The sequence below is a fragment of the Choloepus didactylus genome, chromosome X (genome assembly GCF_015220235.1).
Source record: "Choloepus didactylus isolate mChoDid1 chromosome X, mChoDid1.pri, whole genome shotgun sequence".
NCBI lineage: Eukaryota > Metazoa > Chordata > Mammalia > Pilosa > Megalonychidae > Choloepus > Choloepus didactylus.
The window spans coordinates 77,175,657-77,189,906 of NC_051334.1; the positions used below are offsets into that span (position 1 = coordinate 77,175,657).

Below are 14,250 nucleotides of genomic sequence, written 5' to 3' on the forward strand. Positions count from 1 at the left end.
ATTGGAATAGCTAGAAGTAAATACCTGAAACTACCAAACTCCAACCCAGTAGCCTTGACTCTTGAAGACGATTGTATAACAATGTAGCTTACAAGGATGACAGTGTAATTGCGAAAACACTGTGGATCACGCTCCCTTTATCCAGTGTATGAATGGATGAGTAGAAAAATGGGGACAAAACCTAAATGAAAAATATGGTAGAATGGGGGGGGTGGTTATTTGGGTGCTCTTTTTTTTATTTTTATTTTTTATTCTGATTCTGATTCTTTCTGGTGTAAGGCAAATGTTCAAAAATAGATTGGGGTTATGAATGCACAACTATAAGATGGTACTGTGAACAGTTGATTGTACATCATGGATGACTGTATGGTATGTGAATATATCTCAATAAAACTGAATTTAAAAAAAACAAAGAACTACAAGTGTTGGAGAGGATGTGGAGAATAAGGAACACTTATTCATTGCTGGTGGGAATGTAAAATGGTGCAGCTGCTGTGGAAGACAGTTTTGCAGTTCCTCAAGAAGCTAAGTACAGAATTACCATGTGACACAGCAATCCTGCTACTAGGTATATACCCAGAAGAAATGAAAGCAGGGACTTGAACACATATTTGCATACTGATGTTCACAGTGGCACTATTCAGAATTGCCAAAAGATGAAAGCAACCCAAGGGTCCATCAATTGATGAATGGATAAACAAAACGTGGTACATACATACAAGGTAATACTATTTAGCCATAAAAAGGAATGAAGTCTTGATGCATGCAACAACCTGGATGAATCTTGAGGACATTATGCTGAGTGAAATAAGCCAGACACAAAAGGACAAATATTGTATGATCTCACTAATATGAACTAATTTAAAATAAGCAAATTCAGAGAGTTAGAATCTAGAGTATAGGTTACCAGGGGATAGACTAGGGGTAGAGAATGAGCATTTGGTGCTTAATTCATAGAGAATTTCTATTTAGGTTGATTGTAATGGTTTGGAAACAGATGATGGTGATTTTAGCACATTACTGAGAGTGTAATTAACAGCACTGAATTATATAGGTGAATTTAGTTGAAAGGGGGAAATCTTAGGTCATGCATGTTACTAGAATGGAAGTTGGAAGATAATAAAGCATGTATAACACAGTGAACCCTGTTGCGGACAATGGAGTAGGATTAATAGTATACAAGTACAAGAATGTTCTTTCATGAATTATAACAAATGTATGACACTAATACAAGGTAATAATTGGGTGGTATATGGGAAAAATACATCTAATGTAAACTATGTATGACAGTTAATAGTATTATTTTAATAATCTTTTATCAATTGCAACAAAGGAAACTACCGTTCAAAAAATACGATTACAAAAAAGTACTATTATCAACTGTAACAAATGTTCCACACCAATGCAAGGCGTTGGTGGGGGGTGGTGTATGGGAATCATGTATTTTTTGCATGATTGTTCTGTAAACCCACAACTTCTCTAAACATTTTTTTTTTTTAAATTCGATCAAATACCATCTCACACCCACTAGAATGGCTACTATTAAAAAAACAGAAAACAACAAGTCTTGGAGAGGATGTGGAGAAATAGGATCACTCGTACATTGTTGGTGAGAATGTTAATGGATGCAGCCACTGAGGAAAACAGTTTGGCCATTTCTCAGACAGTTAAGTATAGAATTACCATATGACCTGGCAATCCCACTTCTATGTATATACACAAAAGAACTGAAAGCAGGGACTTGAACAGACATTTGCACACCAATGTTCATAGTGGCATTATTCACAAGTGGCAAACAGTAAGAGCGACACAAGTGTCCATCAACAGATGAACGGACAAAATGTGGTATATACATACAATGCAATATTACTCAGCTATAAAAAGGAATGAAGTTTTGATATATGCTACAAACACAGATGAACTTCAAAACATCATGTCGAGTGAAATAAGCCAGACACAAAAAGACAGATAGTGTGGTTTCATTTATATGAAATAACTGAAATATACAAATTCATAGAGAAAGTAGATTACAGGTTACTGGGAGTGGGGGAGGGGAAATGGAAAGTTAATGGTCAGTAGGTACAGAGTTTCTGTTTGGGGTGATGGAAAAGTTTTAGTAGTGGATGATGGTTATGATAGCACAATACTATGAATGTAATTAATGCCACTGAATTATATGCATGAAAGTAGTTAAAATGGGAAATTTTATGTTGTATGTATATTATCACAATAAAAAATGCATAATCTAATCATAAGGAAACATCACACAAAACCAAATTGAGGGACAAAATAATTGGTCTATAATCTTCAAAAAATGCCAAGCTCATGAAAGACAAGTAAAGACTAAAGAATTGATCCAGATTGAAGGAGACTAAAGAGACATTACCATTAAATGCTATTCTAGATTGGATCTCGAATCACAAAGATTTTTTTGTTTTGCTATAAACGACATGATTGGGGCAATTAAAGAAATTTGAACAACTTGTATTATTGTTGGGTCTATGGATTAGGTGGTAGTATATTATCAGTGTTAATTTCCTGATTTTGATGATTGTATCAGGGATATGGAAGAGTTTTTGAGGAAATTCACATTGAAGCATTTGGGAGCAGTGGGGCATCATGTCTGCCATTTACTCTCAATTGGCTCAGAAAAAAAAATGTGTGTATGTGTGTATAGAGACATTAGAGAAAGATAACGCAAATGTTAACAAGTGGGGAACTTGGGTGAAGGGTATATGGAAGTTCTTTGTACAATTCTTGCATACTCTCTATAAATCTGAAATTATTTCAAAATAAAAAGTAAAAAGTTTCAGTGGTTCAAATTTTTTTAAAGTCAAATTATCCAAAAATATCAAAAATATCCAGAGTTAGTGGGGATTTGAAGAAATTGGCACTCTCATTATACAGATGGTGACAGTTTGAAGTGGTGGAAAAAATTTTGAAGGGCAATGTTAACGTGTATATCCCTTGCCCCAGTGGCTTCACTTCTAGGAATCTATCCTACAGAATATTAATAAATAATAAATATTTGTACAAGTTCACTAGTATACATAAACAAGGATCCTCACTAAAGCATTATTTGGAATATTAAAAATGGAGACAATTCCACAAATAGAGAAATTATTAAATACTGTTTAACAACTGAAAAGAGTGAACTAGATTTATCTGTATGAAATGACATGGGAGGATGTCTGGCTATGTTGTTGAGTGAAATATGAGATTGTTGAGTGGAAAAAAAGTATGATTTCATTTTAAAAAATAAACTTAATATCTATACTGCTTTGGAAATTAAAAAGGACATTAAAAGGAAAATGTTTTAAAGGTACAAAGTTCCATATTTAATTATTAATTCAACTTCATTAGTTATATAGTTCAAATTTTCTATGATCTTATTTTTGGTCTACTTGGTCTATCACAACCTGGCAATGGTTTTTGTTAACTTACCTCCTTAAAACTCTTCTGTCTGTTTTGCCTTGTATTTCTAATATATGTTGCTCTGTATTCTTTGAAATTATATTCCAGACCAGACTTTCTCATTATAGTTTGTGCCTTTAAAAGTTCTATCTTGCCCCCTCTTTTTCCCATGTAATACTTTTTGCTTTCAATTCTACTTTGACATTCATATGATCTTTTTGTTCATGTTTGCCAGACTTTACTTTTCCCGTCCTTCTGTTTTTAATCTTTCCATATCTATTTGTTATAATAGAGCTTTTAGTGGTGATATATACTGAATTTCCTTTTTCTTTTTTTAAAATCAGTTTGACCCTTTGCCTTTTAGAGGAGATTAAATCATGTATACTTATCATTATAGTGGATATGTTTGATTCTATTTTATGCCTTCTTGCTATTTCCAGAGAAGAGCTAAAATTAAGTCAGTGACAGTGAGAATGAAAAGGAGTCAAATATAAAGGTAATGATGATGATGAGGAGGAGGAGGAGGAGGAGAAGCAGCACGAGGAAGGGAAGGAGGAGAAGGAGAATGGAGGCAGAGTGAGGAGGATGGAAGAAATCAGAGATTGTTTTCTGATATCCAGTTTAGTCAACTGAGTATATGGAAGGAGTAAGAGCCTCCTTTTATTTGTTTTTATAGTGGCGGAGATGATGAGTTTAGTTTAATATTTGTTCTTTGAGGTCCTTATGAGACATATAAGTAAAGACATGGCCCAAAGTTGGACATACAAATCTGGAGCTTACTGAAAGTTTTCACTTACATATCCATAGTTCTTTTGGAGAATCTGAATTTTGCTTGTTGTTTAAAAGAACAATTAATCTGATGATGGTCCACATTCACTTTAAGTCTTCATCTATGGCAATTATTAAATAGGGTATACCAAACTTCCTTATTCTATACTTGATACAAACAAGCAAGGGAAATTACCTTTGCCATTCCAACTGAACTGGCATTCAATTCTGAGATCCCTTGATTGGTCTTGTCTCCACGTTCCCATATTCCGAAGTCCTGGCATAAAATAACCAAAAATACACACCATTAGCAAGTCATAGTTACTGAATGCCCACTAGATGCATAACCCTTGAATAAAAGGTATGAATAGTAGCTAATTTGTAATACATATGTGTACCCATAATGCTTATTATGGAAATGACAATTCGTTGGGTGACCCCAGTGGCTACTTTTCCAGTAGCTTTAAATTTTATTGGGGCCTCCAAGAAGTTGGAAAACTTCTCAAAAGTTTATCAGGAGGGCGGAAAACTGTAACTCAGAGGAAATTCTAGGCCAGGCCTGTCCATCTAGAGCAGTGCTTCTCAAATGTTTTCATCAAAGCAGGAATCTAAGGGTTCTAGGAGGTGGACCCTAAACAGCAGTCCAGTATTTTATTTTTAATATTCATTCTAATTTTACTTTCTATTGACATTGGCAATGTACCACACACTAACCTATGCACTTTACATTATTATCGTCCTTAATATTTACACTTTATAGATAACAAAATAGGTGCAAAGAGAGGTTAAGTGACTCACTCAAGGTCACACAGCTAATAACCGCGAGTCAGGATTATAGTCCAAATAGTCTCACTCCAAAATCTACACTCTTAACCATAACTCTATACAGTTCCACGCTAATATAAAGATATGATTTTAAATTACTTCTAAAAAGTTTTTATTTTGGAATAATTTTAGACTTTCAGAAAAGTTGCAAGAGTAGTACAGCAAATTCCCGTATAACCTTGACCCAGCTTCCTCTAATGTTAACATCTAACATAATTATAGTACAATTGTCACAGCTAAGATATTAATGTTGGCACAATACTGTTAACTAAACTACAGGCTTTATTCAGATTTTATCAGTTTTTCTAATGTCCCTCCTTTAGGACCCAATCCAGAAAACATTTTAATTGTCATATCTCCTTAGTCTCTTCCAATCAATGACAGTTCCTCACTGTTTCCTTTTCTTTCATGACCTTGACACTTGTTGAAGATCAGTGGTCATATATTTCCCTCAGTTTGGGTTTGGCTGATGTTTTGTCATGATTAGATTGAAGCTATGCATTTTTGGTAAGAATACCACAGATATTATGCTGTGTTCTTCTCAAGGCAACATATCAGGGGGTATGGGATTTTAATGTCTGGTGATTTTAATCACCACTTGGTTAACATAAGGTGATGTCTGCTGGGTTTCTCCACTGTAACATTACTATTTTTCACTTTGTAATTAATAAACATCTTGGGAGAGATACTTTAAGACTACAGTGAATGTCTTGGTTTCCCTCAAACTTTCACCCCTATTTAGGATACATAGGCAGATCTTGCCTGCAACACTTATTACAGGGCTGCTTTTTTTTAACTGCAAATTTTATTGAGATATAGTCACATACCACATAAGCTATCTGAAGTATACAGTGTCTCACAGTATCATCACCTAGTTGTGCAATCATCACACTCAGTTTTAGACCATTTTCATTGCTCCAGAAAGAAAAATAACAGATAGACATAAAAAGAAAACCCAAAATACCCTTGATCCAGTTTGCTAATGCTGCTGTTATTCAAAATACCAGTAATGAATTGGCTTTTATAAAGGGGTTTTATTAGGTTACAAATTTACAGTTCTAAGGCCATAAAAGTGTCCAAACTAAGGCATCAACAAGAGGATACCTTCACTGAACAAAGGCCGAGGGCATCCAGAATACCTCTGTCAGCTGGGAAGGCAGCATGTGGCTGGTGTCTGCTGGTCCTTTGCTCTCTGGTTGCATTTCAAAATGGCTTTCTCCAAAATGTCTCTGAGCTTCTGTCTCTCTTAGTTTCTCTGGGGTGTTTCCCTCTAAGCATCTGGGAGTCCTCTCTTAGCTTCTCTGGGACAAACTCTGGGCTTCATCTCTTAGCTTAGCATCTCCAAAAACCCTTCCGTCTGGATCTTCAAGCATCTCCAAGCATCAGCGTCTGTGTCAACTCTTGAGCTCTCTTAAGTACTCCAGTGAACAAATCAAGATCCACCCTGAGATCTGACAGCCAGGGGAGTAAATCTCCCTGGCAACGTGGAATATGACTCCTGGGGAGGAATCTAGACCTGGCATCATGGGATGGAGAACATCTTCTTGACCAAAAGGGAGATGTGAAAGGAAATTAAATAAGCTTCAGTGGCAGAGAGATTCCAAAAGGAGCCGAGAGGTCATGCTAGTGGGCACTCTTATGCACAATATAGACAACCCTTTTTAGGTTCTAATGAATTGGAATAGCTAGCAGTACATACCTGAAACTATCAAACTACAACCGAGAACCCTTGAATATTGAAGATGATTATGTAACAAAGTAGCTTATGAGGGGTGACAATGTGACTGGGAAAGCCATATGGACCACACTCTCCTTTTCCAGTGTATGGATGGATGAGTAGAAAAACGGGGGCAAAAAAAAAAGGCACCCAGTGTTCTTTTTTACTTTAATTGTTCTTTTTCACTTTAATTTTTATTCTTATTTTTGTGTGTGTGATAATGAAAATGTTCAAAAATTAATTTTGGTGATGAACACACAACTATATAATGGTACTATGAACAATTGAATGTACGCTTTGTATGACTGCATGGTATGTGAATATATCTCAATAAAATTGAATTAAAAAAAAAGGTCCACCCTGAATGGATGGGGTCCACACCTCCATGGAAGCAATTTAATCCAAGGGTTCACCCAGTTGGGTGATTCACATTTCCATGGAAATAATCAAAAGGTTCCACCATAATCAGAAAACTGGTAAGTCTGCCTGTACAAGATTGCATTAAAGAATATGGCTTTTGTGGGGGGCATAATAGATTCAAACCAGCACAACCCCTTACCCTTTATCCCCCCCATTATTGACCCCTAGTATTGCTGTGGTACACCTGTTACTGTTGATGAAAGAATATTAAGGTATTACTGTTAACTATAGTCCATAGCTTGCAATAGGTGATTTTCCCCCATATACCACTCTTTTATTAACTCTTTGTACAAGTGCCACACATTTGTACTAGTTCATGAAAGAACTTATTTATATTTGTAGTGTTAATCAGTACTTACAAGACTCTAAACAACCCCTTTCAACCTACAATTCAGCACTATTACTTATAATCTGGTTTTAAATGTGATATTATTACTCCCTCATTCTTTCTACAGTCATTAATTGGATCTCTCCTTTAAGGAAGAGCTGTCCCTTCTCTTCCATTTATTCATTTATGTATCAGTTATTTATTTATATCAGTATGAATCCTGGATATTTAGTTTATTCTCTGGGTTATAAAAAATTACTCTAATTATTTATTTTTGTTATTCAAAATTTTCCAGCTTCAGCTATTGGGCATTCTTTCAGCCTGGCTCCAGCGCCCTTTCAACAAAACCCCATCCCTTATTTTGAACACTTTCTTATCTTCTGGCACCGCAAGATACTTCAGGCTCATTATTTATTTTCATGAATCAACAGCTTCTACAAGGATCCCTGGTTCCTTTTATTAGAGAGTGATAGTTAGAAACCAAGACCCGGGTACTGGGTATACTCACTGTCACTGGGTATCATTGTTTCTAGGCCTTTTCAGTGAACAGAACTTGGAAATACACACACACATCTATATTTATTTATGAATCTATCTTAAATTTCTTTTCATGCCTAAGTTCTGAGTTAAAATGAAGCTTCAGAAAGGTAAGCCATATTTACCCCATGGTTGGCTTTTTATGCCCCCTTGCCCAGCTCTACTTTGTGAAGTAAATATTGAGAGTATGAGAGGGAACAAATATCACTATTCTACTGCTGCAACTATTACCCTCAATGGAGAGGCCAAAGAGCACTGACTTCTACACCAAACCACAGCAGCCCTGTGGTATCAGAAGGCAAAATGACCAGTCAACAATGTCTGCTTGTATCAAACATGTAAAAAAAATGTCTTTTAGACTTATGCTTCTGTCAAATATGAAGTAACAGAAACTGGATTTACCCTCCCACCTCAAACAACTAAAAAAAAAAAAACCTGGATGAAATATATGAAACAGTGGTTTTCAATACAATGGGAATCATGAAATGAAGGCCAGTGATTTCTGAGAGAAAGGGAAAACAATTTTAAGTCCTACAATTGTAAGCCCTACAATTGCCCCAGCTTACTGTTGTGAGAGTTTCGAGCCAACAGGAAGGTGGAATCTCAGCAGATCCTGGCAGATTCCCTGAGTTGAAGAGATTGAGCTGAGAGTTCAGGAGCCTAAGGCACTTAAACTGTGCAGGGCAGAGTAATGAAAAAGAGAGAGCTGCACAGTGAGGGAACCCTCAAAATCTACAGAAGGTCCCCCTCAAGTATTCAGCAGAATACTTATCAATGCATGATTATGAGGAAACTACCTGAGGTAGAGGAAAGAACCACCCAAATTAGAGGGAAAAATGTGCAGTGTTCACAAAGGACCAGAACACCAAAAAGCCAGACTACATAATCTCATAATTTGTGGGGCATTGGACAGAATATAAATAAGGGTCTTGCATAGTGGTGAATAATTAGCCCTAGACTAAAGATGACTCTGGACCCATCTAACAAATAGTAAAAGCAATAAAGTATCCAAATATTTCCAAGTTACTTAACTGGGTCCCAGAAAAAAGCTGGAGAATATACATAAAGATATAAAAACATCCAGGCCCCAACAAGGTAACATTCACAATGTCAGGCACCCATTGAAAAATTATCACGTATGCAAAGAAGCAGAAAGATACAGTATATAACAAGAAGAAAAATCCATCAATTGAAACCAACCTTGGAACTGACACGGATGTGAGACTAAGCAGATGAGGGACATTAAAGCATTTATTAATAAAACTGTATTCCATTTGTTCACAAAATTAAGTAGACACATGGAAGATGTAAAAGAGATATAAAATGAACTTCTAGAAGGAAATGAAATAAGCTTCAGTAGCAGAGAGATTCCAAAAGGAGCCGAGAGGTCACTCTGGTGGGCACTCTTACGCGCAATTTAGACAACCCTTTTTAGGTTCTAAAGAATTGGGGTAGCTGGTGGTGGATACCTGAAACTATCAAACTACAACCCAGAACCCATGAATCTCGAAGACAATTGTATAAACATGTAGCTTATGAGGGGTGACAATGGGATTGGGAAAACCATAAGGACCACACTCCACTTTGTCTAGTTTATGGATGGATGAGTAGAAAAATAGGGGAAGGAAACAAACAAACAAACAGACAAAGGTACCCAGTGTTCTTTTTTACTTCAATTGCTCTTTTTCCCTTTAATTATTATTCTTATTATTTTTGTGTGTGTGCTAATGAAGGTGTCAGGGATTGATTTAGGTGATGAATGTACAACTATGTAATGGTACTGTGAACAATCGAATGTACGATTTGTTTTGTATGACTGCGTGGTAAGTGAATATATCTCAATAAAATGAAGATTAAAAAAAAATAAAATGCAAAAAAAAAATGAACTTCTAGAGATGAAACTATGTCTGAGATGAAAAATAACCGTTTATGGTTAATGTCAAATTAGACATTGCAAATAAAAGGATTAGTGAATTTGAAAGCAAAGCAACAGAAACTATCCAAAATGAAACACAGGGAAAAATAATTAAAAAAAACTAAAGACCCCAAAGAAGCTACATAAATGGCAAAAAGGACATGAAAACATGCTCAACATCATCAGCTATCAGGTAAATACAAACCAAAACCACAATGAGATACCATTTCACACCCACTCAAATGGCTACCATTAAAAATACCCAGAAAATTATAAGTGTTGGAGAGGATGCACAGAAACAAAAACACTCATTCAATGCTAGAGAGAATTGTACAATTGTGCAGTTGCTGTAGAAGAAAGTTTGGAAGTTCCATGGAAACCAAAGTATAGAATTACCATAGGACCCAGCAATCCCACTTCTAGGTATATACCCAAAAGAATTGAAAGTAGGGACTCGAACAGATATTTGCACACCAATGTTCATAGCAGCATTATTCACAATTGCCAAAAGTTGGAAGCAACCCAAGGGTTCATCAACTGATGAATGGATAAACAAAATGTATATATAGACACAAATGGAACATTATTCAGCTATAAAAAGGAAAGGCGTTCTGATATATGTGACAACATGGATGAAGCTTGAAGTCATCATGCTAAGGGAAATATGCTAGACACAAAAGAACAAATATTATATGATATCACTGATATGAAATAATTAGAATAAGTAAACTCACAGAGTCAGAATCCAGAATATAGGTTAACGGGAATGGAGTGGGGATAGGGAATAGGAAATTAAGGCTTAAAATGTACAGTATTCTTATTTGGGATGATGGAAATGTTTTGGTAATGGTTGGCAGTGATGATAACAGAACACTGTGAATGTAATTAACAGCACTGAAATATGTATCTGAATATGGTTAAAAGGGGAAATGTTAGGTTGCATTTATGGTTTTAGAATACATTTTTTTTTAAATCCATGGAACTGAACTATACAAACAGTGAACCCTGAATTAAACCATGAACTACAGCTAATAGTACAATTACAAAAATGTGCTTTTATCACTTGTAACAAATGTTCCACACCAATGTGGGGTGTAATAAGGTGGTATATGGGAATCCTGAATGTTATGTATGATTGTTCTGTAAACCCACAACTTCTCAAATAAAAAAATAAAAAAAAATACTTTTAATAAAAACTACAGAAAGCATCAGTGAGCTGTGGGGCAACTTCTAGCAGCCTAATGTACATGAAATTGGAGTCTCTGAAGGAAGGGCAGGTGCAAAAAAAATGAAGAAATAATTGCTGAAAACTTTTCACGAAAACTATAAATCCAAGATCCATGAAGCTAAATGAATTCCAAGCACAAGAAACATGAAGAAAACTAACTAAGAACACCATAATTGAACTGCCATAATAGAAAACAACTCCTAGAAGCAGCTAGGGATAAAGGTACATTATATATAAAGTAACAGAAATAAGGAGGGCAACAACTTTTCTCATCAGAAACAATGAAAGAGGGAAGACAGTGGGGAAGCATCTTTAAAACACTGAAAGAAAACAACAAACCTGTCAATATAAGAGTCTATAACCACAGAAAATATCTTTCAAAAATGAAGGTGAGGACTACCGGAAAAAATGGCCAAGTAGGAAGCTCCAGGACTCAGTCCTCCCACCAAAACAACTATTAAACAGTCAGGGACCATCTGAAACAACTATTTTGAAACTCTAGAGACCAGAGGAACACTGTACAGCAACCAGGGAAGAGTGGGGGGAAGAGGCAGTTAATTTCAATAAAGAAACATAAAGTGCTCCCTCCACGCAGGGGCTACAAGCACCCATCCCCAACTCTCATAACAGGACATGGTGCAGTCCAGTCCCTGTCTAACTGCTGGTAACAGAATGGAACTTAAAAATCCTCTTCTTCAAGAACAGGGGTGGGCACAGCTGATCACTGATCATGGCTTTTGATTTGGATCACTGGTGGCTAGGAGGGTTTCAAGAACAGATTGGAGCAGCAGAAGAAAGCATCAGTGAACATGAAGATAAGACACTTGAGATGAGTCAGGCTGAGGAGAACAAAGATAAAAGAAATATTAAATGTGAAAACAGCCTAAGACAGCTATGGAACACCATCAAGCACATCAACGTACACATTATGGGAATCCCAGAAGGAGAAGAAAGAGAGAAAGGCACAGAAGGAATAGTAACAGAAATAATGACAGAGAACTTCCAAAACTTAGCAAAAGATGTGAATATGCACATCCAAGAAGACCAAAGAACACCAAAACAAGATAAACATGAAGAGAAACACATGCTATTAATTATTGATTGCATTATCAAATGCAAAGAACAAGGAAAGAGTTCTGAAAGCTGCAAGAGAAAAGCAACATGTTACATACAAGGGAGTCCAAAATTAGTCTGAGTACCAATATCTCATCAGAAACCATGGAGGCAAAATGGCAGTGGGTTGAAATACTTAGTGTTGAAGGAAAACAACTGCCAGCCAAGACTTTTATATCCAGTGAGACTCTCAAAAATGAGACAGATTAAGACATTCTCAGATAAACAGAAGCTGAGGAAGTTCATCACCACTAGTCTGGCCCTATAAGCAATGCTAAAGGGAGTTCTTCAGACTGACAAGAAAGGACAATAAATGGGTTCAAAACAGCATAAAGAAAGACCTGTGGTAAAGGTAACCATTAGGGTAATTATAAATGCTAGTATTACTGTTCTAGTTTGCTAATGCTGCAGAATGCAAAACACCAGAGATGGATAAGCTTTTATAAAATGGGGGTTTATTTCACTACACAGTTACAGTCTTAAGGCCACAAAGCGTCCAAGGTAACACCTCAGCAATCGGGTACCTTCACCGGAGGATGGCCAATGGCGTCCAGAAAACCTCTGCTAGCTTGGAAGGCAGCTGGCATCTGCTCCAAAGCTCCGGCCTCAAAACGGCTTTCTCCCAGGACGTTCCTCTCTAGCAAGCTTGCGCCTCTTCAAAACATCACTCCCAGCTGCACTCCGTTTCCTCTTTGAGTCAGCTCATTTATATAGCTCCACCGATCAAGGCCCACCCCGAATGGGTGGGGCCACGCCTCCATGGGAACATCTCATCAAAATTATCACCGACAGCTGGGTGGGGCACACTCCAAGCAAATCCAACCAGCACCAAAACTTCTGCCCCACACAAGACCACAAAGATAATGGCATTTGGGGGACACAATACACTCAAACCGGCACAATTACTGTATTGTATTGTTTGGTATATAGCCCCATATCTTCCTACAGGTGCTAAAATGCATATGCATAAAAAGTAATGATAGAAAAAAAAGTTCCCTAGGCTGCGGAAATGGCAGTGGGGAGTAGCCAGGCCTGGGAACCCCGGGTAGAGCTGTGCTCAACACCATCAAATATCACAACAAATAGAAGAGACAGCCAGAAAAGATATCAGCACTCCTCTGGGACCCATGCTGTGGAAAACAATCAAGGGGCTGTGTCTGAGCCAGAGGATCAGCATCCAGAAGTGACAATACATCTGCTTGTATCAGAGTGGGGGCCCATGGTCAGAGCCCAGTAAAACCAGGATCTGATCATGACAGAAACCCATGGTGTGCACAGCCAAGAGGAAAGGGTGCCACACAGAAGCTCCAGGTGCCCCTCCCCAGCACAAGGGAATCACAGGCACATGGTGGACAGTGACTGGGGTGCATTTGAGCTGGAAGATGAGACATGCAGCTCTACAGCCCCGGAGTGGTCCAATCACAGCTCTGGGAATTGCCAGGACAACTGTGCCCTGGAGTGGACTCCCTGCTGCACTGATTGGATCCACCTAGTTTGGACCCCACCCAGAACTCAGAAAATGTTGGGGGATGGCAGGCTAGTGGGTAAGAGGTGGCTCAAGAGCTCCATCTGCTGGTAAGACTCAGAAAGTGCATCCCACCAAGCTGTAGCTATGCCAAATTATATATAAATGCTCAAATAATCCTGCATTTCCCAAAATAATCATATCAATATAAGCAAATGCCCCAAAGCCAACAGAAAATCAAAAAGCACCTGAAGAATCAGAAGATATGGACAAGCCAAACCAGAAAATTCAAAATCCAGAACACTCATAAAATTTTGAGCAATTAATTTAAAAATTATACACAAAGCTCCAAAACAACAACACTGAGATAACTAAAGACATAATGGACATCAAGAAGACCCTGGAAGATCATAAAGAAGAATTTGAAAGAGTAAATTAAAAAGAAAAAATAGCAGACTTTATGGAAAGAAAAGATACTGGTGATCAAATTAAAAATATGCTAGAGACACATAACAGCATA

General features: G+C 37.1%; 1 protein-coding gene across 1 annotated transcript in view; it reads right to left on the reverse strand.

Moving 5' to 3' along the window:
• PHKA1 (phosphorylase kinase regulatory subunit alpha 1) overlaps window positions 1-14,250 on the reverse strand; it is a 277,140-nt gene that overhangs the window by 190,394 nt on the left and 72,496 nt on the right. Inside the window, 1 exon segment of the mRNA XM_037821427.1 lies at window positions 4,379-4,459. Within this exon segment, the coding sequence (XP_037677355.1) occupies window positions 4,379-4,459 (81 nt within the window).